Source organism: Lethenteron reissneri, chromosome 15 (assembly GCF_015708825.2).
Source record: "Lethenteron reissneri isolate LAM-NWPU_2019-01 chromosome 15, ASM1570882v1, whole genome shotgun sequence".
NCBI lineage: Eukaryota > Metazoa > Chordata > Hyperoartia > Petromyzontiformes > Petromyzontidae > Lethenteron > Lethenteron reissneri.
This window is the reverse complement of record NC_083793.1, coordinates 4,555,995-4,583,964: the sequence shown is the minus strand read 5'-3', so window position 1 is coordinate 4,583,964 and position 27,970 is coordinate 4,555,995. Positions and strand designations below refer to the sequence as shown.

At 46.1% G+C, this 27,970-nt stretch overlaps 1 protein-coding gene across 2 annotated transcripts; it reads left to right on the top strand.

Moving 5' to 3' along the window:
• Positions 1 to 617: 617 nt before the first annotated feature.
• TMF1 (TATA element modulatory factor 1) lies at positions 618 to 27,579 on the top strand. Of its 2 annotated transcripts, none has more exons than XM_061551844.1 (19): positions 618 to 890; positions 4,483 to 4,547; positions 5,221 to 5,441; positions 8,577 to 10,165; positions 10,899 to 11,002; positions 11,847 to 11,973; positions 12,867 to 12,972; positions 13,384 to 13,526; positions 14,503 to 14,669; positions 15,442 to 15,598; positions 16,589 to 16,681; positions 18,312 to 18,468; positions 19,564 to 19,756; positions 20,287 to 20,356; positions 21,229 to 21,321; positions 22,226 to 22,348; positions 23,186 to 23,320; positions 24,099 to 24,224; positions 25,163 to 27,579. In XM_061551844.1, exons 3-19 carry the CDS (start codon positions 5,297 to 5,299, stop codon positions 25,304 to 25,306), a joined length of 3,672 nt encoding a protein of 1,223 aa, XP_061407828.1. In that variant the 5' UTR covers positions 618 to 890; positions 4,483 to 4,547; positions 5,221 to 5,296; the 3' UTR covers positions 25,307 to 27,579. The 2 variants fall into 2 exon arrangements, with proteins under 2 accessions (XP_061407828.1, XP_061407827.1); XM_061551843.1 differs by having other exon boundaries at positions 5,217 to 5,441.
• Positions 27,580 to 27,970: the final 391 nt, after the last annotated feature.

Sequence of the window (27,970 nt, the reverse complement as noted above, 5' to 3'; positions counted from 1 at the left end):
AGTTTTTTCGGTAAAGTCACGTAGGTAAAAAAATTAAATAAAAATTTATTATTTTATTTTTCATTAATTTTAATTTCATTTTTTTACCTACGGGCAAAAATAAATAAATCGATATTTGTCTATTTGTTTGTTTTTCCCTTGTGAACGGACTTTGTAGGATGCACGTTGAGGTTTATAAGGGCCCGTGGTGACCAATAATGTCTAAATTGGTCTCTAATAAGGTGGGGCACTGATAAGGGGTTGACAGGTTCGAGTGCAGCACCGTTAACCAGCGACGTCACGGACCGCCGCTGGAATGACGTCACGAATTTTCTACATCGTCCCGTCTTCTCCACGTAATGACGTCACGCAACTATCGCCTCCTCAACTAACAAATGACGTCACGGCGTATCAGGATGTGGTGGTGTGGGGGGTAAACAGTCGAAGTGCACGTGACGTCACTCACCATCAATAAATGACGTCACGGCGTGTCAGGTGGTGGTGGGGGTAAACAGTCGAAGTGCACGTGACGTCATTCACCATCAACAAATGACGTCACGGCGTATCAGGTGGTGGCGGTGGTGGGGGGTAAACAGTCGAAGTGCGCGTGACGTCATTCACCATCAACAAATGACGTCATCGCCCAAGCATAGCGAGGCGACGTGGACACGCTGCCTTGGTAGGAGGGTGGTGAGGGTGGACGGAGTCTTTCGTGGAGCCACGGGGCGTCCACCACTACTCCACCCATTCGAACTCGCCCCCAAGGGTCGATCGTTGCCGATTGCTTTTTGAAAGGAGGCCGCCGCCGCCGCCGTCGTCCCAGCGACTCTTCGTCCTTCGCTGATCCACTCGCAAAACATGGACGCCTCGGGTCGCCACCACGGCAGCGGCGGTCGTGGAAGGAGCTCGCGGTGAGCGGGGATGGTGGTGGTGGTTGTGGTGGTGGTTGTTGTTGTGGTGGTGGTGGTTGTTGTGGTTGGTGGTGGATGTGGTTGTGGTGTTGTTGTTGTTGTGGTGGTGATTGTTGTTGTGGTGGTTGTGGATGGTGGAGGTTGTGGTTGGTGGTGGTGGTTGTGGTGGTTGTGGATGGTGGAGGTTGTGGTTGGGTTTGGGTGGTGGTGGATGTGGTTGGTGGTGGTTGTGTTGGTGGTGGTTGTGTTGGTGGTTGATGTGGTGGTGGTGGTTGTTGTTGTGGTGGTTGTGCTTGGTGGTTGTGGGTGGTGGTTGTTGTTGTGGTTGGCGGTGGTTGTGTTGGTGGTGGTTGTGTTGGTGGTTGATGTTGGTTGTGGTGTTGGTTGTGGTTGGTGTTGGTTGTGGTGGTGGTTTTAGTGGTGGTTGTGGTTGGTGGTGGGTGGTGGTGGGTGGTGGTGGTTGTGGTGGTGGTTGTGGGTGGCGGTAGCGCGCTACGCTACGAACCCGGAGACCCCAAGTTCGATTCGTGCTCACGGCCACCGACACCAGTGATTAGCGATTATCAGAACCGGTCCGTGGGCCCTTCTCCTAGGTTGACTCGGCCTCGAATGAGTACCTTGGTGCGGTGTGGAGTAAAACATCGCTGCTAGAGAGACAAAGGCGGTCGGGTGTGGTGCTGGTCACCCACCCCCTCGTGTGCCGTGCCGGCCTTCATAGGTGCTCGCTAACAGCACTTGCCCCTACAGTCTGTTAAGGTTGTACGGGGAATCTTTGCCTTTGGTGGTGGTTGTTGGTGCGATAAGTAACTTATCGATTTAACTTTTTTTTATAATTTTACCAGGTTAAGACCTTACTGAGCTATACTGTAATAGCTATTTTATTCAGAAGCGACATCACAAATGGTAGCTTATTATGCGGAAATTTACAGCAGCAGCTAAATACTCTCTAAAACGCGTGATGTTGATTCTACATGTGGATGGAAATACCGGAGGACCCGGACACAAATCCACGCGACCACGGGGAGAGAGTGAGACACGCAAACTCCAAATATACAGCAGCAGGCGTCAGGGTCGGGATCAAAGCCACGACCTCCTGTATACCAGGCGAGGAAATCAACATCTCATAGCCACCGTGATGATGATGAGAGAGACACGCAAACTCCAAATATACAGCAGCAGGCGTCAGTATCAGGATCGAAGCCACGACCTCCTGTGTACCAGGCGAGGTAGTTAATATCTCCTAGCCACCGTGATGATGATGAGAGAGACACGCAAACTCCAAATATACAGCAGGTATCAGGCTCGAATCCACGACCTCCTGTATACCAGGCGAGGTAGTTAACATCTCATAGCCACCGCAGCGACCCACCAACGCATGCTGCATGCAATGAAACAGCGTTGATGCAATTAACACGGTACGGTCCTGATCAACCCCCTCCCGTTGATGTAATTCACACCGCTGATGCATCTAGCGCAGTATTATTCGCCCGTGTCGATGTAATCGATGCAGTGTTGATCCACTCTTGTTGATACGCCCAGTGCCGTCAGACCTCGAAAACCTACGCATGGTCTGAGCCTGAACAGTTCCTGGATCGACAACCACCAAATGCCAACGTTGACCCAACGTTTGTATATTTACTGGACCCGGAACAGCTTGTGTGGAGGAGGGTCGTACCTCGGTGTTTGTGTGTGCGTGGCAGATGCGAATTGCAGGGCAAGTCTACGGAATAAAGAAACAACTCGTTCTCTGCCTTGCATCGTGGGTGCTCACCTTGATTGTGTGTTATTGGGCTACACGCTGCGAGTTGGAGGCCTTGGTTAATGGGGAAAAAAGGAATCAAAAGTCACGGTGGCACGCGCGACTTGTCAATTACTTAATTGGAACGAGGCATTCGGATTATCCCATTAGAATACCAACACTAACGACTACGACAGCCTTAACTGTATGTGCTTTATAATAGATACCGTACAGCTTAACTGTAGCTAATGCAGATGACATGCAACAACTCTGGCTTAACTGTGCAAGTCCAGTGCAGGTAAAAAACGCAGCTTGTGCAGCACGGCAACTACTGGCTACATGCACCGGCACCCTCGGGGTTAGTTTGAGCAGCAACTACACCTTTACGGCAACTACAGGTTAAGCATGTGCGGCCTCTGAATCATCGTGACCCTGCTGGATGAGGCTCTCCCAAAGATGTGGGGGTTAAATTTTGATTTAAAGGTTTCGTGACTGCAGGGATTCATATTCTTGGTTCTTTCGGTAAAGTCACGTAGAAGGGAAATAATAAAATAATATAAATATAAAAACAAGCAATCGTCATCAGGTGTGATTTCATCAGGTGTGATTTCACACCTGATGATGATTGCTTGTGTTGCAGTCGAAACGTCGTGAGAATTTTTATTGTTTTATATTTGTATTATTTTATTATTTCCCTTCTACGTGACTTTACCGAAAGAACCAAGAATATGTGGGGGTTAATTGCCCATACTTGGTCACGCCGGTCAGTGTGGGTTGGTGATGACTGGATTATGAACGTGGGAGTTATGCCGTACAGGACAGCATTTTTCTTCTGCCCACTACTTAGCGCCGAAGCATAACATTTGTTATACACATTGGCCGTCTATCCAAACACCATTTCAGGATCGGGCCTGCTTAACATTCTAGAACAGGACGCAGGGTTCAGGGGCATTCCGGATCAATTGGGCATAGGCTAAAATAAAGCAAAACAGTTGCTGGCTTCTGGGCTACGTGGTGGGGAACGAGTGAATAATGAGAGTATTTTGGTGCGATCACTAATATCGCTCCCAGAAATCCTAGTGTCAATCCAATGACTCGCCTAGATTCTTCTATTTTCACAGGATTGTCAGTTGTTTTTAAGTGTATATATATTTTTCTCATTAATAGCGCTAAGCAATTTCGGTGGCAAGCCGGTGACACAAAGTGTAGGCACGTGCAGTTTCTGTGGAAGAAGCATCTTTGTTGATTGGGTTGCATCTTCCTTTTATAACACCTTCATCAGCGATATTAAGATATCTCGAATAACACCTACAATATATGCAAATTGCATCACTGTACCATATTAACCTCCGCCATTTACACTTCCTGCACTGAACATAATCTACAGCGCCATTCTAAACCCTGGAATTTAGCCTGGATGTCCTTTACACTATTTCAATTGCCAGGTATGGAAGACCCGTACAAGCAGTAAAATATATTTACTCCCAAAACCTGACTTATTAATCCCTTTATGTATTTAAGATGTTAAATACCACGTGTAAGGTTATGCAAGAGCAAGTAGCATGTGTAGCAAAGACACTGTCATGCCAGGTCTCTTAGAGCCAGGGCCACATTCCTCGGTTAACACCACCACCTTACAACTATGACATATCTTGTGCCTTCCGTGGGGAAGGAGTCACTTAGCTTCAGCCACTTTCACCCTGGAATAGCGAGAGCAGTGTTTGGCAGCATTCATCACCTGGCCAACTCGAACTCGCACATACGTGGACTTATTTGCTGTCCAAGCCCTTGAGAAGTTGTCGTCATCTGACCCTAATAAATTGCTCTCTTTCTCCCACTCTTCCCTCCCATCAGTGAGCACCTGTAGGCACGATCTGACTGGCGCAGCATGCAGGGGCTGACCTTGCAGCAATAAAAAGGTAGGAACTACTACCTCCTTACAGGAAGATGCAGCTTGAAAACAAATTAGCTCTTATCTTTTAGCACACACTGTGGCTGTGTGTCCTGGGCTATTTATCATGAGTTTATTAAAATTAATGACTGAAAGTATGGCCAGTGATGTCACTGACATCACTTCTACACATTTTAATACTTAAATGCAAATTCGTATCGTATTGATGAACACATTTAAAGCCTTTTTGCCAATACACTTCTAACAAGGGTCTCTCCTTTTGCCGAGGGGGTTATTGGACGATACTTAAGCACGCTGGTCAGTGCAGATTCGTCTAATCAAGGAGCCTAGACATTAAAGCATAGTACAGTGCGATAATATATTTTGCCGTACTACACTATGTTGACAATGCAGCTCCGCATAATTGATGTGCTTGGCCATAATTTTACATTCCTTTTCTCATGAACTAAGCATGAAACTGACTTCATATAGACAGGGACACAGCCCTATATACAGTATTTGTCTGAAAGTTAAGAACTGTTTGTTTTTTGGATTTTGTCTTTTAAATTCCAACCTCTGCTTCACCAACTCTATTTACGCAGCATGCCATGAACACTATCGTGCACAGCACTGCTTGTGAACCATGTCAATTTGATATTTACTTGTCTCTACTCCATTTCATGCGCGTTCCTGAAAGGCAGCCCCTGTGGTTCTGGGTCTCGTCAGAGCACCTCAACCCGGAATCTAGACAAGACCTCCTCCTCCTTGCAGCCAACCATGAGCTGGTTCAACACGTCACACCTGTCCAGCTTTGCCAAGCAGGCGCTGTCCACGGCCCAGAAATCCATCGACCGCGTGCTCGACATCAAGGAGGACGGACTTTCGTGGGACGGCGGCAACGCTCCCAACCTCCTGCTGGACGGTGAGCACAGCAGACACACGCACATGTGCGGTGGTCGGGTCTAATGACAGAGTGGCAGCCAAGGATTAGAACGTGCTCGCTAGGTGGGTGATGTTGGACCCATCTGCAAGTTGCAGGGTGGGTCCTGTTCACCGCGGAATCTTGGAATGCGCAAGCGGTTCAGCGTTTAATTTATTTAGAGAGGCGTAGCGCCGTTGTTTTTAAAGACATTGGACTCACCGCAGAGAACCGTAGCGGTACGACCGCACTCTATGATAGCTGACGCCAAACTGTGGCACACGCCCCCCTCCCGCATGACCTTGTGGGAGCCTCGGTACGTCTTCCGACCTGAAGACTTACGGATAAAATTATGTTATTTTAGTACATGTACGTCATCGGAATGGGAATGCTTTAAGTTGCCATCACTGGTCATCCTAAATGTGTTGCCGTTGGCAAATGCCTGCAACTATTGCCCTAAACATGACCCGTTACGTCATGCTCTTTCGTGTAGAGATCCTGAGACAGTCGCCTACATTTAACATATTTGATAAGGACCAGTGTTTCCCCACGTCACTTCCTAACTGCATTACAATCAAGCGATTGGCATTTTCTCATGAGATGCGTACATTTCCATTAGGAGCTGCTGTAGAAAGTGGACTGCCATTGCATGTTGGAGAACAGCCACTGAAAGAGGTCCCTTCTGTTACCTCTTACCCCACTAGATGTTACACCGTCTCACTTGCCCCACTACAGAGGTGCTTGTCGCACTGTATTGAGACCAGAAATATCTCTTCCTCAGAACTGAAATGATTCCTAATTGTAGGAAAAAAGCAAGGATAGATAATACGTTTTTGTACAGTCATGCGTACGCCATCTGAGACGATAAACTAGAACTGTTTCATCATGGGTCGGGGTCCTGACTCAAACCCATTTTCTCGGTGGTGCTGATGCAGTGTTAGCCCTCGGGGGCACCCACTCGGCTGTAAAGACAACCTCTGTTAACCTCCCATTAAGTGGTACTCTCTATATTAATCCCAGAGAGATAATTGAAGTTGAGCTCTGACCTGGATGTTAAATATTATGTTTCCTAATACGAGACAGGTGTTACGTCACAATGTCACCAAGCCAGCTGGCATGAACATAATATTCAATAAATATGTTGCAAAAATGTGGATGTGTCTATAATTGGCACGCGTGGAGCACTTACAATTCTGTGATGATGTAAGATGTTGCCTATTGCTCAGCTGAACTTACAGACTGGGTCGCAGACTTGTAGTGTGATGTTTTTGGCATAGTTTATCGGTCAGTCGAGTGCATTTAGTTAAGGGATTGGTTCAATAAGTGGGTCAGGTAATAGGCTCAGACCAATCAGGTTTAACCTAAACGCAACACTTTTTATTTTCTTAATGTAATGTAATTTCCTGATTCTCCAGATTTTAAGATGCACTCCCCCCCCCCCCCCCATGTTTTCTAAAGCAGGAGTTTCATCTTATAATCTGGTTCGTGTATATGTGGGTCCAGATTTGAATAACTTCATTAACACCAGGCCTCAAGTTTGAGATATGTCTTAATCTCCGGAGAGGCTTATAATCTGGAAAATATAATAAATGTGATCAGAGTATTGCCATGCCCATGAATCTGTTCCCTTTAAGCTAGCAGTGAGAGAGGGGAGAGGGTGGATATAATTTTAGGGGAAGTATTTGTCACCTCAGCTTAACTTTCACCCTTTATTATTTAACCACAACCTGGATCCTTAATAAGTGGAGAAAAACATAATGTTAAAATCGTAAATTGTAACAAAGTAAACTCTGGTGTGGCTTAAATCCTGGACAGTATGCACTCCACCCATAGCATAACTAAGATGAGCATAATTTTGATTTAAAGCTTTCGTGACTGCAGGGATTTATATTCTTGGTTCTTTCGGTAAAGTCATGTAGAAGGGAAATAATATAATACTAATATATGATTTCCCTTCTACGTGACTTTACCGAAAGAACCAAGAATATAAGATGAGCATGTGCAGTTTAAAGCCTGAGAAGCCTTGCATCATTTTAAGTTCTTCTCTACATGCCTGAAAATTGAATAGCAAAACAAACTCATGAGATTTCTCATGAACACTGCCTTACAACAGAAAAATAGAGTGCTGTCAATTTTTGTTGATAACATTTTTTGAAGTTAATATTGTTCAAGTGCAAAGGTACACTGACTATTGCTGGCAACGTGATGCAATGGCTCTTATGGCGAAAATGTGAATAATAGTGATCGCAAAGAAATATCGAGCATCGTTTCCAATCTCATGGTGTCAGGATGAACATCTATTAACTCCACATGCTTTCTATGGAGTAAATGCACTGATTTATATTGTCATCATGCTTTGTAGAGGCAAATGTATAAATGATTAATCATCTTATGCACCATTGACATGCATTTAAAGATACACAGTTTATCTAATATGAAAGCACCAAAAGTATTTACTTAAAAATTAATAACTGCAATGCACAATAGTTTCAAAGTGATATGTATATTTATAATTAATACTTATTATATTGTGACTTGAGTGACTGATGTACATTAGAATAATAATTACAATGAAAAAAAAATAGTTTTATGATTTGGGCCCTCTTTGCATAATGACCCGGGGATTGATTGGCTTTACTCATCGGGCAAGTTAATCCACATGTTCTAAATCGTTATAAGTCTCATGTTAAAACTTAATATCATCTGCAAACATAATAATTCCCATTCTGTATCGAGTGGCACAAAAGCCGATAGAACATGGTTAAGTATAAAAGCATGGGCTGTTTTGTATGTATGTATGTTTGCCTGTGAGTGTGGGTACGAATCCAAAACCATCGACCACATTGTCAACACCCTGTCTTCACTCCTTTGAAGGAGATCCACTCTATTTCTGAACAAAAAATTTAGTAGATAACAAATCTAAAATTACATTTTTAATCTGCTGTTATTAATCCATACAAAATAATAAGTATGTATGTTTGTTGAACTTCTTTCGCACCGTACGTAGCTAACCGTGCTATAATCGAAGGTACAGGGGGAGAACAACAAACTTAACACAAAAACAGTTCTAAAGAAATGAGTTTTCAATCGAGATTTATGATGATTGTGATTTTTTTTTTCCGTCACTCTTCTGGACAGGTCCGGGGAGCGTGATTGGGTCCGGGGGCGAGGCATGGGGCAGCTCCTCCGAGTGGGGCACGGCACCGCACTCGGAGGAAGCCGACGACCTCTCCCCCGCCATCACCACGCCCGTGTCGCGCACCCTGAACGAAGACACGGACAGCTTCTTCAGCGCATTTCTCACGGGAGAGCAGGACACGTCCTCGCCCAGGCCTGGAGGCAACAGAGTGAAGGAGAAGGACGGGATGCCCAGCGCTGATGAGAAAAAGTCAGAAGAGCCGAAAGTGGCGCAGAGAGGGATGCAGCTCGGGAGGAAATTTGGCAGCAAGGTGCACAAGTCTGCAGCCAGCGAGCCAAGCCAGCAGCCAGTGTCAGGACCGGACACTGCATCCCAGGCGAGTTCCTTGGAACGGAAGCCATCCACAGAATCGCCCGGCGAGGCAGACAGCGGCCTGCCGAGTGATGAACGCACGGATGGCTCGGAGAGCAAGAACTTTGGAGATTTACAGAGCTCGTGGCAGATGCCCGACACGGACATGAGCGTCGGTGAGCAAGGTGAAGAAGAAGACGAGGATGATACACAGCAGCAAAGTGACGAGTTGGATGGTAAAGTAGAAGACACGGACAGCTCGTCGATTAGCATGGTTCTAGCAGCTGCAGCGGAAGAATCAACGGAGATTGTAGATGAGTGCTCCTACAATACTGGTGCCACGGCAGAGGAGACATCGGATGTGAAGGCACCGCTGATGGATGGTGGCAGCGAGGACCGGCAGAGCAAGACTCCGTCACCTCCGGCAGGGCCGCTTTCTTCCGGAACGTCGAGTACGAGTGACATCGAGGTGCTGGACCATGAGAGCGTGAAGAGCGAAAACTCGGCGAGCTCACGTGCTGACCACAAGGCCGCGCTCTCCCCGCTCGTTCAGGTGCAGTCCTTCCTGCCGGCACCTGGTGACGATGACCAGCGCTTGTACGAGAGTGGCAGCTCCTCCACCGACGGCTTCGAGAGGATCGACTCGGTGAGCGTGCGCTCGCTGGACAGCCGCAGCATCAGCGAGGTCAACTCGGACGACGAGGTCGGAGGATCGCGCTTCGCACAGACCCAGCCAGCCTCCTACGACCATCAGCAGCAGGAGCCGCCGCAGCACGAGGAGCAGCAATCCGCCGTGGCAGATTGCGACCGTGTGCCATTTGAAGGCTGCGTGCCTGCTGACGAGGATGTTGTGCCGGCTGAAGGCAAGTCCAGTGAGGACGCCTTGGAAGTGTCTGGCTTCAGCCAGCACGACGTGGACAGTGTGGAGGAGATGGAGCGGAGTACCACGCCGGTGTATGAGGAGCAGGCGGTCGCTTCAGACACGCAGGCCCTTGGCGAAACTCTGGACCCCACCGCACCAAAACTAGAGGGCGAGGAGGCCGCCTTGGTGATGTCCGACGTACGGTTGGATTGCGACGCGGCTGGTGCTGCCCACGATGCCGCTGCAGCTGCCCTCGCGGCGGAGGAGGCGGCGGCGGCGCCTCAGGAGCAGGCGCAGGTTGTCACGCAGAACAAGCGGACGCCCAGAGGGCTGGAACACCTCTCCCTCGGATATGAAAAAATGGAACTTCAAAAGGTTGGACATTCACCTTTCAGTTTGGCCGTGTGTTTACCTGTGCTCAATTCACCCGGAATGTGCCCCATATTACCATCAGGTTGTACTTGACCAATTGGCTAACTTGGGGGGACCCATGAACGTTATTCGACGAGTAGACTTAGATCTTACATCTACAATACAACTTGAATATTTACCATTGACGGCATAAGGCGGCACATAGGCTTATGTAAGTTACATAAACCCAAGATCCTTTGTGCACGTACAGTTATTTGTCATTTCACTGCTGGATGCAGATCATGACGGGTTTTTTGACACCATGCTTTACCACACCAGTCGGTGGTGAAGGCAGGAAGTATTGATGCTCGGAGCATCAACGTACAATATAACGACATTGTCTGCACTGCCCTCTGCTGCTCATCACGTACACCTGTAGCAGGCTATAGCAACGCATGTGTGCTATCTATGCTTAGCTACTCAGATGAATGATGAGATTGGGCCTATTTCCGTTTATATATGCAGGTTGAGCATCGTTTGCACCTTACGTAGCCAACCGTGCTAAGCTCATCGGAGGTGCGGATGTGATCATATGTTGTCCATAGGCTTCAGCACCATATGCTTGGGTTAAATATATTGAGCTGGTTTAACTCTATTTATCGTGTCACTGACAGTGACATGTTATAGGAGTGGTCAACAGCACAAGGCGGCGATTAAATCTTTACCAGCAAGAGCCGTTCTTCCTTTTCGTTTGCAGATCATCGACGAGTTGACGCAGAAGCTGGAGCAGCGGGAGGGTCAACTGCTTACCGTTAGCAAAGAGAGGGCTGTGCTGGAAGAGGCGCAGGATAACCTCCAGGAGTGAGTACAGGGTCACAGAACTCCTTCGCATAATACAGAGAGTCCTTCAATAAGGATGGTGGATATGATGAAAAAAAACATTTTTGGGACGGACCTCTGAAAGCCAAAAAAAGATTGGGAAGAAATGAAACTCGCAATCCTGAAGGTCAAATTGAAAGTCGTGCGAAACGATGCTGACTTGTTATTACCCGCGTCTCCACACTCCACACGTGCGTGGCGCACTCAGTTTAGGACTGTGTTGCAACTGCTGCATCAGTTACTTATTTATGGAGCAGTTACTGTACAGGTGTGCGTTACACAACTGGCTTGTGGGATTTTCAATTGGTTTGGTGTTTATTTACTTCCAATGAATAGATGTTTTTATATGTTTAGACTATAAAAAAAATTATATAATTGTAAATCGGGTAAAGTGAAGATAACGGATGAACTTGTATATTCAGGACACTTAAGCTGAAAGCCATCCTATGAAGGCATTAAAATAGAATGTAAAAAAAAAAATTTCATTTATGTTTCTGTGACGTTTGCATCAAGTCCTAAATGACTCAAGCATGTGTGGATATATTTTTTTGTTTCATCTAGTTCCCTAACCACAGCTGATTTCATTTCATTGGTTGTTGTATATCTCAGCCTCGGCGCATCAGTGCTCTTGGTCATGCCAGTTGCTGTCACGCTGTGAATTCCTTCGTTGATGACCCCCCGACGCAGTTCACGTGAAACCCTCTCGGCACGGACAACATCGTCGAAGCCGCTGCTGGTTTAATTGCACTGGTTTCTGGACCACAGCCCTGGCCATGTCAGTCACTCTCAACGACTTTGCCCGATGCGTCTCCTCTGCGTTGCCCAGCGAGCTGACCCGACTGCGGGACGAGAGCAGCACAGTGGTGTCGCTGCGCGAGGAGTTCACGCAGCGGATCGCTGACGCCGAGAGGAAGGCTCAGGCGGCCTGCAAGGAGAGAGACGCCACCAAGAAGGTTGTTGCTTCCGCAACCATAACGAACGCTCGCTCGCTCGTTCGCACCATTATCCCGCAGTTCACTTATTCACCGCAGCGAATAATCTGCGCCCTGGGCACTTTGCACATTAATAAATGTAACTTATGCGTCATATGAATTTTATGTATACCATTTTTCACGGAGATCTTGTCGTGCAGCCTTTATTCTAGATTTGAAGCTTTCGTGACTGCAAGGATTCATACTCTTAGGTTTTTTCGGTAAAGTCACGTAGGTAAAAAATAAACTTGATACAGTAAATTTAGCTGTGACGGTCCCACCTGATGACGGAGACTTGTGTTGCCTCCGAAACGTCGTGATTTATTATTTTACTTCTATTATTATTTCTATTATTTATTTTTTATTTTTACCTACGTGACTTTACCGAAAAAACCTAAGAGTACGCTCAGCTTTAGGTTACGTAGTCCAAAGTAGCAGTTTGTTATGCATTCCCCATAAGTTAGCATTCACACAATTAAATTACTTATCAGTTGAAGGTAATATTTACAGCCTGAAAATTCATTTTACTCAATGTACTATAAATTTTGGAGACTATATTACTCGGACTAAAAACTGAATATGGAGAACTGCCCTCTCTCTACCTTAGCTTTGCTCTTCAACTATACAAGAGGTGCAGTAATTTTGCCGTCATGTAACAATTTCTCAATTATAAATCGTCAATAAAAAAATATATAATTTTTCTCACCATACATGCATAAAATCACGTATTATGTTCACATTTGTATGCAATGAGTTAACCCGCTGTAGCCACTAGAGGACCTACATTCACCAAATAGTTTGAAGAAATATTGAATCAAATTGTGATTTCCAATAACAGACGATCACGTTCCCCGTTGCGTTGTTGTGCGCGGTAGGAACTGAAGCTGGTCAAGCAGGATCTGGCCACACGCTTGAACTCCAACGAAACGGCAGAGCTACTGAGACAGAAGGACGAGCAGGTTAAGGGCCTTCTGGATGAAGGTGAGCAGTAGGTAAAACTGTATGGGAAACATAACCGTTGACAAAATGTCACTCCATATTGTCCTCTTAATTATCTACGTAAAGACGTACAAGTCATATAAATACTACATATATTAATTCTGTGCGGCTAAGTTGTCAGCAGAGGGCAGTGCAGAAAATGCATTGTTGTACTGTACTATGCCCCGACATCTATGCTCCCTGCCTTTACTAACCCACACTAACTGGTGTGGTGAAGTATGGTCAAATAACGCCCACGACCCGCACAGTGTGGGGAGGCTCTAATGCAGCAGTGGATTGACGAACGGTCTGCCCTTACACACGCATACAAACAATTCCAGTGCGAGCATACCACCGGTGACTGCATCGAGAGTCGCAAAACCCATGGGTGTCTCCGGGCTTGATTCCTCGCAGGCGAGAAGCTCTCCAAGCAGCAGCTGCAGACCTCCACCATCATCAAGAAGCTGCGCGCCAAGGAGAAGGAGAACGAGGGGCTGCTGTCCAAGCACAGCCGACGCACCCGCGAGCTGGAGGGGGAGCTGCAGCAACTACAGCAGGCAAGCTGCCGCCACGCGCGCGGGCCCTGTAGTGGTCGCGGTAAAGGCAGACGCAGCTCGTAATGCACACGGAGGTGGCCGAGTGGCTCAGATCAGGAGCGAGCGGCTCACGGACAGAAGTTGGCGAGTTAAAATCCTGATGGGGGGGGGGGGGGTTGAACTCAGCCCATCGTCCCTACGGGGTCGACAATATGAATACTCACTTTGTGGGGAAGTCAGTTGTGGTTCTCCTATGGGAAGACTGGCCCCCCACCATAGGAAAGTGGAATTTACACAACTGGTTCAGGGCTGTAAACAGGAGATGAGCACCACCTCTGCTCATTTGAGCAAGAAATCGTTGACTTTTTAAACTTAATTTGGCTTGTCATGTGACAGGTGGGAAAGTGATGTCCCCCCAGTGTGTGTACTTAGAGGTCTTGAAGGGATCTTGAAAATGAGCGCCGTTAGTTTTTTTGGGTTGCACCTTGAAGCTGTCCTGTGGCCTAAGCTGTGGTTGAAGATGATGCCAAGTGGCTACTGCTGTGGTTGACCTGCAGCTTGCGATGTATATGTCAAATTACCTTCCATTATTCAGTTAGGATCCTAACCACATTCATTACCTCTTTAGCATGGAAAACTTCAGATTATATTGGAACAGTGTTTTATATAGACATATAATTGGGTTGAAATTAAAAAACCTCAGATTTGGGAAATGGCACTGGGCAATCCTTTAAATATCCAATTCTTAAACACCCACTTTGCAATTATGAAACGGTGGTAAATCTACAGAGAAAAAAGTGCCTTAATTTTTGTTACCGGCGATTATACAAATGAACCAATGAACACTCCTATTCATCTACCTGATATTGCTGAAAATGAAACTTAGCGTGGCTCTGGCCGATGTATCCGACGGCTCAATGGATCGCCGTCGTGCCGCCACCCAACGTATGTGTTGAGCGCCGCGTTGGCGTTGTCCCCCCGTGTGGGGGGCCCGCAGGTGCTGGACGGCAAGGAGGAGGTGGAGAAGCAGCACAGGGACAACATCAGGAAGCTGAACGCGGTGGTGGAGCGGCAGGAAAAGGAGACGGCGCGCCTGCAGGCCGAGCTGCTCGCGCTGCAGGAGAACAACCGCACGCTCCAGGCTGCATACGACAACGCCTACAAGTGGGGGACACGCGGCCTGCGGCACTAACATGGCTCGCTCACGGCCCTAACGTGACTCGCTCGCCCCTCGAAATGGGTTCACTCGCTCCGCTAAATTGTTTTTACGCTCGGCTCCGTGTCTGAGAATGAGCACGCGTTAACAGATTGGCGAATAGCATTCCTCGCGAATGGATTATGGTATCGCTTTCTGAGGTGCGTTTGTCTTGGGAATTATTTGATCAGCGGTGTGGAAGCCGCGCCCAGCAGTGCATTAACTATTGTTGATGAGATGACCATTGTCTTTTTGGATCTTGTTTGTGTAATAAATTTGACCGGGTTTCAATAGGAAAACTCACCAACACAACTTGAGACTACAAGGTTTGATTCAAATTGGGGTTTTATCTTTTGAATGAAGAATGTGGGACGTATTTTTGATATGCATTTGTATATCAATATCAACATGAGAACAGGGCTATGTCAGCAGACGAGAGTGCAGAAAAATGGACTGTTGTGCTGTATTATTGTCCACCACGCTGGTCACCGTGGGGACATTAAGTCAAATAACCTCCAATGACCCACACGACGTGGAGAGGTCCTTCACAAGCGGTGGTTTGTCACAAAGGCCGTGAACGTACACGTGCGCGAGTACATTGTGCAGAGGCACCATGCGTTGGCACTAAGCGTGCGCGGAGCACAATACGATTCGACGATCCTTCACGAAAATCATGCTGCCCCATTATCTTTCGTCGCGTCGGCCAAGTCCGAGTCTTTATTTTTTGTGTCCGCGCCGTAGGGAGCTGACAGAGCTGCACCGCGCCAATGCGTCGCGCGAAAGCGAAGCCCAGGAGGCCGTGCTGAGCCGCGAGGTGCAGGCGCACGAGCAGATGCGCCTTGCCCTCGAGCAGCAGCAGGAGGAGGCCATCCAGCAACACGAGGCGCTGTCCATGCAGGCAAGGGCGCTAATCAGGGCACCGTGGCGGTGATCGTGGCCGTGGTTATTATGAAGTACAAGATCTTTTTTATTTAGATGGCACTAAGCCAGACATGCAAGTTCATTTGAAACTTGAACTGATTTTTGTGTTTAGTTTGTTGTCCTTCCCCATGGTCGGCTACGTACGGTGCGAAAGAAGTTCAACATACACGCATGTGATGTCATAGCCACATTGTGATTGCTACAGCTAATTAATGCATTAAATAATAACATGCATTGTGGAGATGAGCGCACGCCGGAGCTTAAATTAGTTTGTGAAGACTGATTCGCAGTAACTGCATGCTGAGAATAGAATTCATGTTTAATATTGAGAACATTTAGCTCAGAGGAAGATTACACCCAAAACACTAAGTAGCTCTTGTATATACAAACCAAAGGCATATGCTGCCCAGCAAATGTTTGAAGCTTACTGAATAAGAAAATGTCAAAATACAACCTTTATAGCTCTCTAGTGATGTCACTAACATCACTCGCCGTCTATGAAATCACATCATTATAGTACATTATGGCAACACAGTTAACTGATTTTCTCATATAATATCGATCTTTAAGCTCATGATGCATGGATAGAATTGCATTTCTACGAATCGTGTTTCCCCGAGTGATCCTTTAATATGCAATGTATGTAAGGGGTTCACAAGCGGCCACTAGTGATTGCTACATTCACCGCAGTAGTATAAAAGAATCGGATCTTGAATCTAATTGGACCCTGAATCACTGAATCACGACATATCAATTGATTTGCCGTGGGTGGGGCATAGTTATTACGCTTCTGGGAGATACATATTTACATGACAAGACATGCCTTTTGTCCTTTAACAAATTAGTCTTGACCAGCATATCTTGATCAGCATAGGTGTGCCGCGATCGTAATCCTCGGTGCACTTTCACTGAACTCCACTGGTTACCGGTTTTAATGCAACGCCTGTGGTTCCCGTGTCATGTGCAGGTGACGGACTTGAGATTGGCCCTGCAGAGAGCAGAACAACAGCAGGCGAGAAAAGAAGACTACTTCAGACAGGAGCTCAGCGAGATGCAACAGGTGAGCACTTACCTGAGGAAGGGGAAGAAAACCGGTCGGGCAGAACTTGGAAAGCAGTTGGCAGCAAAAAGCACTTTTTGCTCGTTAAATTAAGTGACGAATAAATGTGCAAAGCCGAATGCGAAATGGATCTGCGCAAGTGTTGACATGGTTTTTTTTCCCAAAGCCGAGGCTTCTGCACAAAGGGCCGTGTTGTTCGAACAAGACTGGGGAGTTGCAAGGGAATGATCCACGCTTGCCGCAGGATCACTTGGGTATCAATGTTTGCCTCGGCTTTCTCATTGCTAGACACTAGCTGTGTACTCTTCATTGTTCATCTTAGTGGGTCAGCTGCTCTCGTGCAATTTGTTAAGGCCATCAAAAGTCAAGTTCATGCTTGGGTTTGTATAAATGGCCATAAGCCATTAATGCAGCATGAGTTCTATACAAACGTAAGCAAAGTTACGTAGAAAATGAATGAGTCTCAGTTCGATTTGCAGCCCCTAATTAAAAGAAAGGGTCATAGGTATTTTTTACGAATATTATGAATAATAATTCATGTATCTCATGAGCCTCACTGAGTCTCTTTTGGAATGTTTGTTCAACTCCCATGGATTTTCTGAAGGCACTATAAAGTTCTGCATGAATAGGTCATTGACCCACTGTTGTTGCCCTGTTGACATCTCCTGGCCATGTCCAGCCTCGTGCTTTTAGAAGTTTAATAAATATTCTTAGGTTTTTTCGGTAAAGTCACGTAGGTAAAACATCAAAATTAATAAAAATAAAATAAAGATCACGACGTTTCGGAGGCAACACAAGTCTCCGTCATCAGGTGGGACTGTCACAGCCAGATTAGCTGCATGCAGACAGGAGCTCAGCGAGATGCATGCAGCTAATCTGGCTGTGACGGTCCCACCTGATGACGGAGACTTGTGTTGCCTCCGAAACGTCGTGATCTTTATTTTATTTTTATTAATTTTGATGTTTTACCTACGTGACTTTACCGAAAAAACCTAAGAATATGAATCCTTGCAGTCACGAAAGCTTCAAATCTAGAATTAAGTTTAATAAATGTATGTACACCACCAATCCTCGCCTCCAAAGTGGTGGATAATTATAGGCCTTAACCACCACATCTGGTGGGTTGTTTAAACAATTGGGGCTTTTTTACAAATCAAAGCCTTGAAGGCTTTTCTATGTGAAGGCCTGTCCACGCCATGCAGGTTATGGGGATAATTTGAACATTCTTCACCATAGTGGCCAGTGGAGGTTCTGAAGGCAGAGAGCATATACGTGGGGTTGTAGAAGTATAGTCCAACAATAGAATATTCTGGTTGTGTATGGTGGTCACCAATCCAAGCACCATTATCTCAATTCTACTTAGCTTCTGAGATTTGATGATATCAGGCTCATTCCGGACTGTGATTGGATCATAGGTAATTCTAACTTGAATAATTTAAATGCTCACTTTCATTAACTCGTTTTCACCATTCCAGCCATCACGTGTGCAATGAGTTGAACGTGAACAATCAAGCTTGCATCGAAGGCTTTGCTTTGCCGCATGATTTGAAACCCCAGGCACGATTTATAAACCCTTGTTGTTTTGTAAAAAAAAAAACGTGTGTTATTGTCAACCTGCTTGTGCGCACAGAGGCTGCAGGAGGCGGAGGGCCGCAACCAGGAGCTGAGCCACGGCGTCTCGACCGCCACGCGCCCGCTTCTGCGGCAGATCGAGAATCTGCAGGGCACGCTGAGCGCGCAGTCGGCCTCCTGGGAGAAGCTCGAGAGAAGCTTGTCTGACCGATTGGGTGAGCTTCTTGCCAAGGCACCACGCCACACGTCGGTTTTGTCAGTGCCGGTGCATTACTCCATGTCGCCCCCCTGTGCCTTGCGTCTTCCACCCGTGCTGGCGTTATTGTTTAGCTTAAATGTTAAGTTTTCTTTCACACTCATTTCAAATGCTTGTCACACAGTCTGTAATGCACAGCTGGGGTTCATATCTACAGAGTGGAGTTGTTCGTTTTTATTGGATTGCTTTTTTATAGGTAACAGATTTAATTTTAGTGTGGATATACCTGGCTGGAAAGGTAGTGGTGGAGCACCTGATTTGGCTTAATATGCAGAGAATTATGAAAAATATAATAAGCAATGTATTAGTTAATCAGCCTGTTAGCTTGCCAGACTTGTTTAATATCCTCAGATCAGGATAGACATCCTTCGCTCACCTCAAGGTTACTCTCACATATCCTGGATCCATAAATTCACCAATGACTCTCCTGCTCCTGTCAGTGAGACTTGAGATGAGGCCAAACACATTGCACATTGTTGATTAACTCAACTGACCCCAGCTGTTCAAGCAAATTGACTCAATTGATTTAATTAAACCAACTCTGGGTTGGTGTTGACATTCTGGGACAGATTAATAGAAGTTTGTTTAACACTGCATAGGTTGATTGTGCTGTGTAGCTTTGCAATGTGTTTTCTGTGTTGTACTGTGCATTGGCATGCTGTCCAGCGTTTTTTACTCTACGTGCTGGAAGTTTCAGTTCTTTGGGAACTTCTCCCAGCACGTGGGGTGAAACATTGGACTTATAGAACAACGTGCGGCACTTCCTGAAATCACATTTGAGATGAGGTCATCATACACGCCGCGCGATCTATGCTCACCTCCACCCTCATCGCGGGGTGCCGCCTGTTGGGGAGTCACATGGTGTGGGGATTGCGTCATTGCATTGTAGCACGATGTCATGGCATAGCATGACGTCATTGCTCTTTGGGCAGGACTTTTGAACTTGGCTTTTGAACATGTCTGCTGATCTCAGACACGAGTCTGCTGTCATTATTCATTGAATCTAGAACGCCACCTTCTCCTGCGCATGCGCTGTGCGTGTGTCTGGGCGCAGCCGAGTCTCAGATGCAGCAGGCGACGGCCGTGCAGCGTGAGCGCGCAGCCCAGGAGTCGCTCATGCAGCAGAGCGCACAGCTGTCGGCGCTGGAGTCGCAGAGCGCCATCCTCCGGCAGGAGCGCGGCCGCCTGCACGGGCAGCTGGACATGGAGAAGCAGCGGCAGCATGAGTTGCAGGAGCAGCAGTCAAGGTGCAGCCGGAACTCCGGAGGCCCCCCACACACAGCCCATGCTTGCATCCATGCAAGTGAAATATATTTGTGTCCCAAGAGGTGGCCCGGCTGGCTCGGAGGTCAAAGCTTAGCTGTTGGCTCTGCTGAAATCCTGGGTTTAAATCAAAGCAAGCCAGCTGTGAGTAAAATGGGTTTTTCAAGAGATCTGAATGGATACTTCAGATGGTGAAATAATGCACAGTTGGCATAAAATAGTGGAAAAATAAAAACATGTTAAATAGTAAAACTTGTTAAAAGATATTTGTCACAAGTCACAGATAAGTAAGCGGAATTCACAAGTGAGCTGTCCCTCGACACATTGTTTGCAGCAAGGTAATGTGTGGGTGATTATCTACTTACTCATCTGCTGCCCACCGTAGAAGACAACACCGAATGAGAGAAGCTCTACTCCGGCAGTGGCATGAGCACCGTGTGTGGCTAAGTACCTTTGTATAAAGTGAAAAGTGAAGCGGCAAGAAATGCTGGTCTCTTCTGTATTGCTATTGCAGAAGCTTGGTGGAACTTGAGACGCTGCGGGAAGAGCACCTGAAGACCTTGGAGGAAGCCAGAAAAGATAAGGTACAACACGTGTGTGCATCACATAGAATGCCAAAATTGCTGATGGCTCCATAATCTTTTCTCTGTTACGAATTGGGCTCCATTGTCATGCTAAAATGAACACAGATCCTTGCACATTTACGCACGTGTTCACGGCAGGCGTTTTTGAATACCGTGCAGTGCTGTGAGTAGTCTGTGGGTCTCTACTGTGTGAGTAGTCTGTGGGTCTCTGTGTGTGAGTAGTCTGTGGGTCTCTGTGTGTGAGTAGTCTATGGGTCTCTACTGTGTGAGTAGTCTGTGGGTCTCTACTGTGTGAGTAGTCTGTGGGTCTCTACTGTGTGAGTAGTCTGTGGGTCTCTGTGTGTGAGTAGTCTGTGGGTCTCTACTGTGTGAGTAGTCTGTGGATCTCTGCTGTGTGAGTAGTCTGTGGGTCTCTACTGTGTGAGTAGTCTGTGGGTCTCTGTGTGTGAGTAGTCTGTGGGTCTCTACTGTGTGAGTAGTCTGTGGATCTCTGCTGTGTGAGTAGTCTGTGGGTCTCTACTGTGTGAGTAGTCTGTGGGTCTCTGTGTGTGAGTAGTCTGTGGGTCTCTGCTGTGTGAGTAGTCTATGGGTCTCTACTGTGTGAGTAGTCTGTGGGTCTCTACTGTGTGAGTAGTCTGTGGGTCTGTGTGTGTGAGTAGTCTGTGGGTCTCTACTGTGTGAGTAGTCTACGGGTCTCTACTGGGTGAGTAGTCTACAGGTCTCTACTGTGTGAGTAGTCTGTGGGTCTCTGTGAGTATATAGTAGTGTAGTGTATAGTAGTGTAGTGTATAGTGTAGTGTATAGTCTAGTGTATAGTGAAGTGTACTGTTATTAAACAGAGGACCTTGAATGCTCAATCGCTGAACCCACAGACGCTGTTGCTGAGCCAGCTGGAGGTGGAGCGAGCGAAGGTGGACGCGGAAAAGAAGAGGGCGCTGATCGCTCAGGAAGCCCTCAAGGAGAAGGTGCGTCTCAAACCACCATGCTGCCTGGCAATATGGAAGGAAGGCACAAGGGAGAAAACAAATGTCTTGTATGTGTGTATGTTGAACCTCTTTCACACCGTACGTAGCCAACCATGCTAATCAGAGATGTGATTGTAGAATTGTACCTAGGCTGTGTTCCAGGTTGTTTGAAAGAAGTTACTTTCATAACTGATAAAAATAATACAGACTATCTAATAATGGTCAGATGTGCTACCTAAGTGTGCACTCTAGTGATGTCATGCCGATGAACAAATGACAGTGACTTAGCAGTGCTGTAACTATTATCCTTCATGGAAACCCAGTGGCTGTGACCACTCTTCAAAGCATTATCCTCCTGTGTGCAGACATCGCCTAGTAGAAGACGCAACTTTAAGCACAGGGAGATGTTCTATTCTTTTGTTGCCAAATCATCATCGATCCAGGTTTTTAAATCTGCTCTTAGAAATAAAGAAATAAGGAGTGTGATTTCACCTCTGCCATTGTACCTGACTGGGCCAAGCAATGAGCACAGCCAGCATGATTCTGAAGTCTGCCACCAGAAACTGACCTCTATTGATCGTGTTTCTCGCCATGATAGATGCATTTAATTGTCGATGGAATGCCTCCTATTAAATGAAGTCATCTACGTTGTCATGCCCTTGGGACATCACACTAGAGGGTGCCATGGAAGTGCTCCTAAAAGTCAACGTGACCTTGAATTATTTTTTCTTCATTAACGGAAGCTTCAAAACTCACGGTCGGCATTCCAGGACACACGCAGTTTTGGTACATGTCTACAAAATAGGAACTTGTGTTTTAGTTTGCATTTTTTTTTCAACGTTTGCAATCACTGTTATGAGTCTGATTTGACCCACGTGTCTGCTATTGTGTGTCACGAGTGCAGGAACGAAAAGGGTCCCGGGCACAGTCTCTTGAAGGGATTTCGGTTGTGTTAAGTCACTCAAGCTCCAGCTCAGTCGGCCTCAACGAGAGTGTCAGTGGAACGTCGGCCAGTGCTGTAACGCAGGTTCGTTTGGCACTTGCCAAAGACTCACACAAGTGTGTTTGTGAATTAAAATATTTCAATTTAAAATCGTGGGGAGCGGTAGTGTAGTGGTTAGTGCCACTGCGCTACGAACATGGCGTCACGAGTTTGATTCCCGCTCGCAGCCAACACCGGTGACAATCTGAATCGTTCCTGGGCTTCCCCTAGGTCGACTCGGCCTCAATAGAGTACCTGGTGCGGTGTATAATATCATTGCCACTGGGGAGACAATGGCAGTCAGGTGTGGTGCTGGCTACCCACCCCCTTGTGTATCGTGCCGGCCTCCATAGGTGGAGGAGGAAAGTAATCTTGAAGAGTGGAAGGCATTGGGGGAGGCCTTGAACCAGCAGTGTGATTGTTAAAAACTAACAGATAGAAATATACTCTGGTGTCTATGTGCAAACATTAAATAAGTAGTTTAACACTGTAGGCTTTCGCGACCAATATCCATAATAAAGGTTTTTTTTGGGTTAGATCGCGTAAATTTCACCTGTCACCACCCAACATGATTGTAAATGTTGTGGATTTGCTCTCCAACACACCGGTGTGTTGTACTAGTGACGAATTGGCATGTTCTGTTTACGTGACAAACCTTATTAATTGGCTGTGTCGGGTGGTGGCGGGTTTAACGACACATTTATATGGACGTGCTCTAACCCAAAAAACCTTTATTATGGATTAAATAGGTACATTGCCAGACACAGCATAAACATTGTGCACCGTGGCATATATCTGTATACATCTGACTAATTCAATCATTGGTCCCGCTGTATTCACACGTAACGATGCGTACATGCGGACCTGCCTCTGTCAACGCAGGAGGAATCGATCGAGCAGGCGCTGATGGGTCCTGGAAACGTGTACGAAGCTCTGCGACTGAACGCTGGCTCCAGCGTCATCGAGAGCCTGCAGTCGCAACTCAAGCAGCGCGAAGGGGAGATCGCACAGCTCCAGGTAAAGGCTTGTGCCCTGGCCAGACCATCGGCTGGGAAACAACCCAATCAGTTGCACGTTCGCCAAGATACACGCGCAGATTGCATGCTGATATCATGACCATCGACGAACGTACTTTGTAAGAGCGCCCGCCGCACTGCATTATATGTATCTACGTTGAACATTTTTATTTAAAGCTTTCGTGACTGCAGGGATTCATATTCTTGGTTCTTTCGGTAAAGTCACGTAGAGGGGAAATAATAACATTTTAAAGATATAAAACAGTAAAAATTCTCACGACGTTTCGACTGCAACACAAGCAATCATCATCAGGTGTGAAATCCACAGCAAGAAAATGTTCTTGCTGTTTAATATTTTTATTATTTCCCTTCTACATGACTTTACCAAAAGAACCAACAATATGTTGAACATCTTTCACACCGTACGTAGCCAACCATGATAATTGGAGGTGCGGGGTTGGACACCAAACTAAAACACAAAAAGAAGTTCTAGAGAAGTGAGTTTTCAGTCTATATTTGATAGTGCATAGCCTCTAGTGGCTTCCTAATGACGGAAGGAAGAGCTTTCGAGATGGCCGCAGAAGCGCGTATATGAAAGCGCACGATGCGGTGTCCGTCTTTGTTTGATGGCTATCGAAAATCCGTCGCGAGGATGACCGGAGTTCGCGTGATGGTTTATGCTACTTGCGCGAGATCAGCAAAGGTATTGTGGCTGCCGCAGCACTGTACCCACCCCCGCCACCTCGTTGAGAGACGAAGTGTGCGTGTCGTGCTGCCAGACGGAGATCGGCAAGCTGGAGCGCACGCGCATGCTAATGACGGAGGAGCTCGTGAAGCTGAGCACGCAGAATGAGGAGCTGCAGGAGAGCGCGGAAGAGGTGCCCAAGCTGAAGGGTCAGCTGAAGGTAAGCGTCGGTCAGCATCGTCGTCGCCACCCCCGGTTGCCGGTTGTCTCCCTGCAGTGCGCACACGCGTACGCGCAACCGCCTGTCCTGCAGCTGAAGGGGCTGCTCGTGTAAGCCAGGAGAGAGCGGAAACCTTGCTTTACTTAGGGCCAACCAGGATTTTTAAATACATTTGATGAGCCACATTAACAACACACCTCATGGGCCACGTTAAGAACAACACAAGTGACTGGGCGCTTGAAAATTAGAAGAAATGTTTTTCTCCAGGTCAAAAATATTCTCCCCTCTATCTCGCAGCATATCTTGCACTGATGAAAAAGGGCCATTGCCCAAAACGTCACTTATTCTTTATTTTTCGTTTTAAGGCAGTGACATTTACAAAGTGATGCTGATTTTTTGTTTTTAACTTCTGGGATGACACGCCGAGTCGAAAATTACGAGCGGCTTCAAAACCAATGTGCCGTTATTTTGGCTTTCTCCTCGCAATGTAATGAGTGACCCCTTCCCTCGCCTCTACACTAGTCATAATTTCATTGAGGAATCAATTTTACTGGTCACGTTTGTGCACTTTTGTTCTCGACATTGGATGAAACGTATCGGTAAGCATACCCTCCGCATACAATTTCCATAATAATCATCTCTTATGTGCATGATTTATTGCATGTGTCATGAACGCAAGAGTCTATTTTACCATCGTGAAACCGAGTTTAACCTGGATAATTTTTTTTCATAGAATTTTATTGGCTGACCTAATGGCCATCATATAGTGCTACATGTGACCACGTGGTCACACTCGGTTATTTTGGGTCCACCTAGATCGATCGTACATGCCTACTCCATACATTTCACTCTTAATCGGTATCACTTCTGTGAATGAGTGAGTGAGCAGATAGAAAAATTGTTTGGTGGCTTATTTTGTCGCTCTTGCGCATGCTCAGGACCTGGAGCAGCGGTACAACACGATGCTGCAGATGTATGGCGAGAAGGCGGAGGAGGCCGAAGAGCTTCGTCTGGACCTGCAGGACATCAAGAACATGTACAAGGCTCAGATTGAGGAGCTGCTGCGACAGAGACCCACGTAGTGCAGGACATATCTTGCTGCCGCACACTGGGACATGTCAGCCTCCTCAACTCCGCCTGCCCTTACTCCCCATCCCATGGTGTCTCCTTTTTGGGTGGCCGTGGGATGAAGATGTCCAAAAATACATTTTTGGAACTTCACCCAAGAGTGACGCGAATCTATACTAATTATTTGTTGCGGTCATCAAAGTGACCGCTAACCAGTTATGGATCGTACCATGTTGAGTTTGCCATTTTAAGTCCAGCCTTCCTCGACAACCCAGATAAATCTTTTTTGTCAAATTCCTTCCCAATGAATGTTTTGTTGTTAATACTGTAGGATGGTATCAATATGTTGTCAATACATCACCACCAGCCCTACTATTGTCGCATCTCCTAGTCACAGCTGAATATATCATCTCAATACGGAGCTGTGGCTCAAGATCCCCGTCTGGAGGTGGTTTTCTGGCAGTTCAGTGCTGGCATGGAGTGTGATGTCTGCTTTCTCATCGCCGCCATTGATGCCAGATGCCTCTACAAACAGCACGAGTGAACATTTGCTCTGCGGCGCGGTAATGCTCGTAGATCCATTGAAATTTAAGATCACAGCATTTCTGCAAAACTCTGAGGCACCCCCAGAGGCATCTGTTGTATTGTTCTGTCATTAACCCATCATGCAGGCCTGGATTTGGAACTGTATATTCCATTCTCTTTGGTTCTTTCAGGTAAAGTCACGCAGGTATAAAATAAATATAAATTCCTTATCAAAAATGTAATTAAATCACGACGTTTCGGAAGCAACACAAGCTTCCGTCATCAGGTGGGAAAACCACAGCAAGAAATAAATTACTGTAGTGGGCAAGAAGCTTGTGTTACTTCCGAAACGTGATTTAATTGTTTTTGTTTATTATTTAGAATTTTTTAAAAATGTTTAATTTATTTTATTTTATACCTGTGTGACTTTACCGAAAGAACCAAAGAGTATGGAACATTGCAGTCACGAAAACTTAAGATCTAACCTGTATATTCCATTGTTTGAACACATACACGATGGCGAGTGCTGTGTGTGAGAAACGCTTTTCCCACAATCACATTCCGTTTGCAACAGGGCAGGGCACAAGTATTTTTTCCCACCAGCGTTCACGGTTAAAACGAGCTCATGCCAAAAGTCTCTCCCATGGCGTGAAATCTGTGGTCACTCACGTCATCGCAAGAAGCCGCAGACCTATTTACATCCGATCGCTGTGGTACAGTCATTCATTGCTCCAGCAGACATCATCTTAAGCTGTGGCTGAAGCCCGATTTTTGGAAGCCTTTTCACTCTTATACATCCTTTTCACAAAGCGGTCGGTGATGTGCTCCATTATCACGTCTGCACAGACACTTTTGTCTATTGTTTTTGTTCTGCTGGCACGTCCATCGTTTGTATGTGACCAGATATTTTTTTGTTGCTCTCATGGTGATGTAGATTTATTATTGATGCATTAAAGCGTTAGGTATTTTTTATTAGCCCCCCCCCCCTCGTAAATGCTAAGCTGGTGAATGGGTTATGTTTTTAACTGTCATTGCACTTTTACGGAGAAGTTGATCTTTTCAAAAGAGATCATGATGGCGCGGTTAATTCTATAGCAAGGTTTTGCCGAGTGTTTCGCACGTTGTGTGTGGAACTCGAGCATATACAAGCGTCTGCTATGTATTAGGGTGTTTGGCCATGGCTGTAATATTCTAGACGATTCTGCGGTGCATCCAGTCCAAGTGGGATTTTTGGAGTGCCAAGGTCTTGTGTGGTCGTTTGGCATTAAAATGCATTTCTCGATCCACGATTTTATGTTTGACTTCAGAAGTGACTGTGTACGGTACTGTACATAAGAGTGTGTATGTATGTGTATATATATAAAATCTTGTTAACATTTGCAGTTGCATGTCGTGGTTAATTTGCCATTAATAAACAAGGTCTCCTGTCCAATCCTGACAATATATAGTATCTAAACAAGTTATTTTGTGGACAATGTTCTTCAATGAGCATTGTCTATAGCTAAATACACGTGCACACACACTTGTGAATTACTTGAGCTACATCTGACCTTAGCACTCCACAAAGCCCATTTAAGATGGAGGGTCCTGGGGTAGACTTTGTTGATTCAAACTTAACATAGCCTTGATTTATCACGATATACACGCAATATTAACCATGTATGCAATTAGTTGAAGGATACGGTATATGAAAGGAAACTCACGAATGAACAACGTTGGTTATTTATGGGGATAAGCAGTTGAATAAAATTCTTCAACTTGTGCTCGGCTCATTGAACCTTGTATCAAAGCTGTGTATTGTAAGCACTTGTATCGTACTTGCAGCACTGGTGTGCGTGTGGCTAAATGTTTTGGACTTGTGAGCAAGTGAACTTTCTTAACTTGACGCAGTGATCAATCGTTAATGTCGTGGGGAATGTAACATAGCTAAGCAGACAATATTACGCTTTACCTCCCCGTAATGTTTTTTTTTACACATCTCAATCTCAGCCACATGTCCTTCTCGGAGTGGCAAATTTTCGAAAGCATTGGTTCAATACAAGCAAACTCTTGACTGGTTTCGAAAGACATCGTCTCAACAGCAGCGTCAAGCTTGATTAAACCAATGCTGATGAACTGGCAGACTGTGTATGTTCAAGGTCCCTCTTTTAGAA

Coding starts and splice junctions, on each gene's coding strand:
- TMF1 (XM_061551844.1), top strand. CDS start 5,297: ATGAGCTGGTTCAACACGTCACACCTGTCCAGCTTTGCCAAGCAGGCG. Junction 10,166..10,898: donor AAAAAATGGAACTTCAAAAG/GTTGGACATTCA, acceptor TTTCGTTTGCAG/ATCATCGACGAGTTGACGCA. Junction 20,357..21,228: donor AGGAAGCCAGAAAAGATAAG/GTACAACACGTG, acceptor CTGAACCCACAG/ACGCTGTTGCTGAGCCAGCT.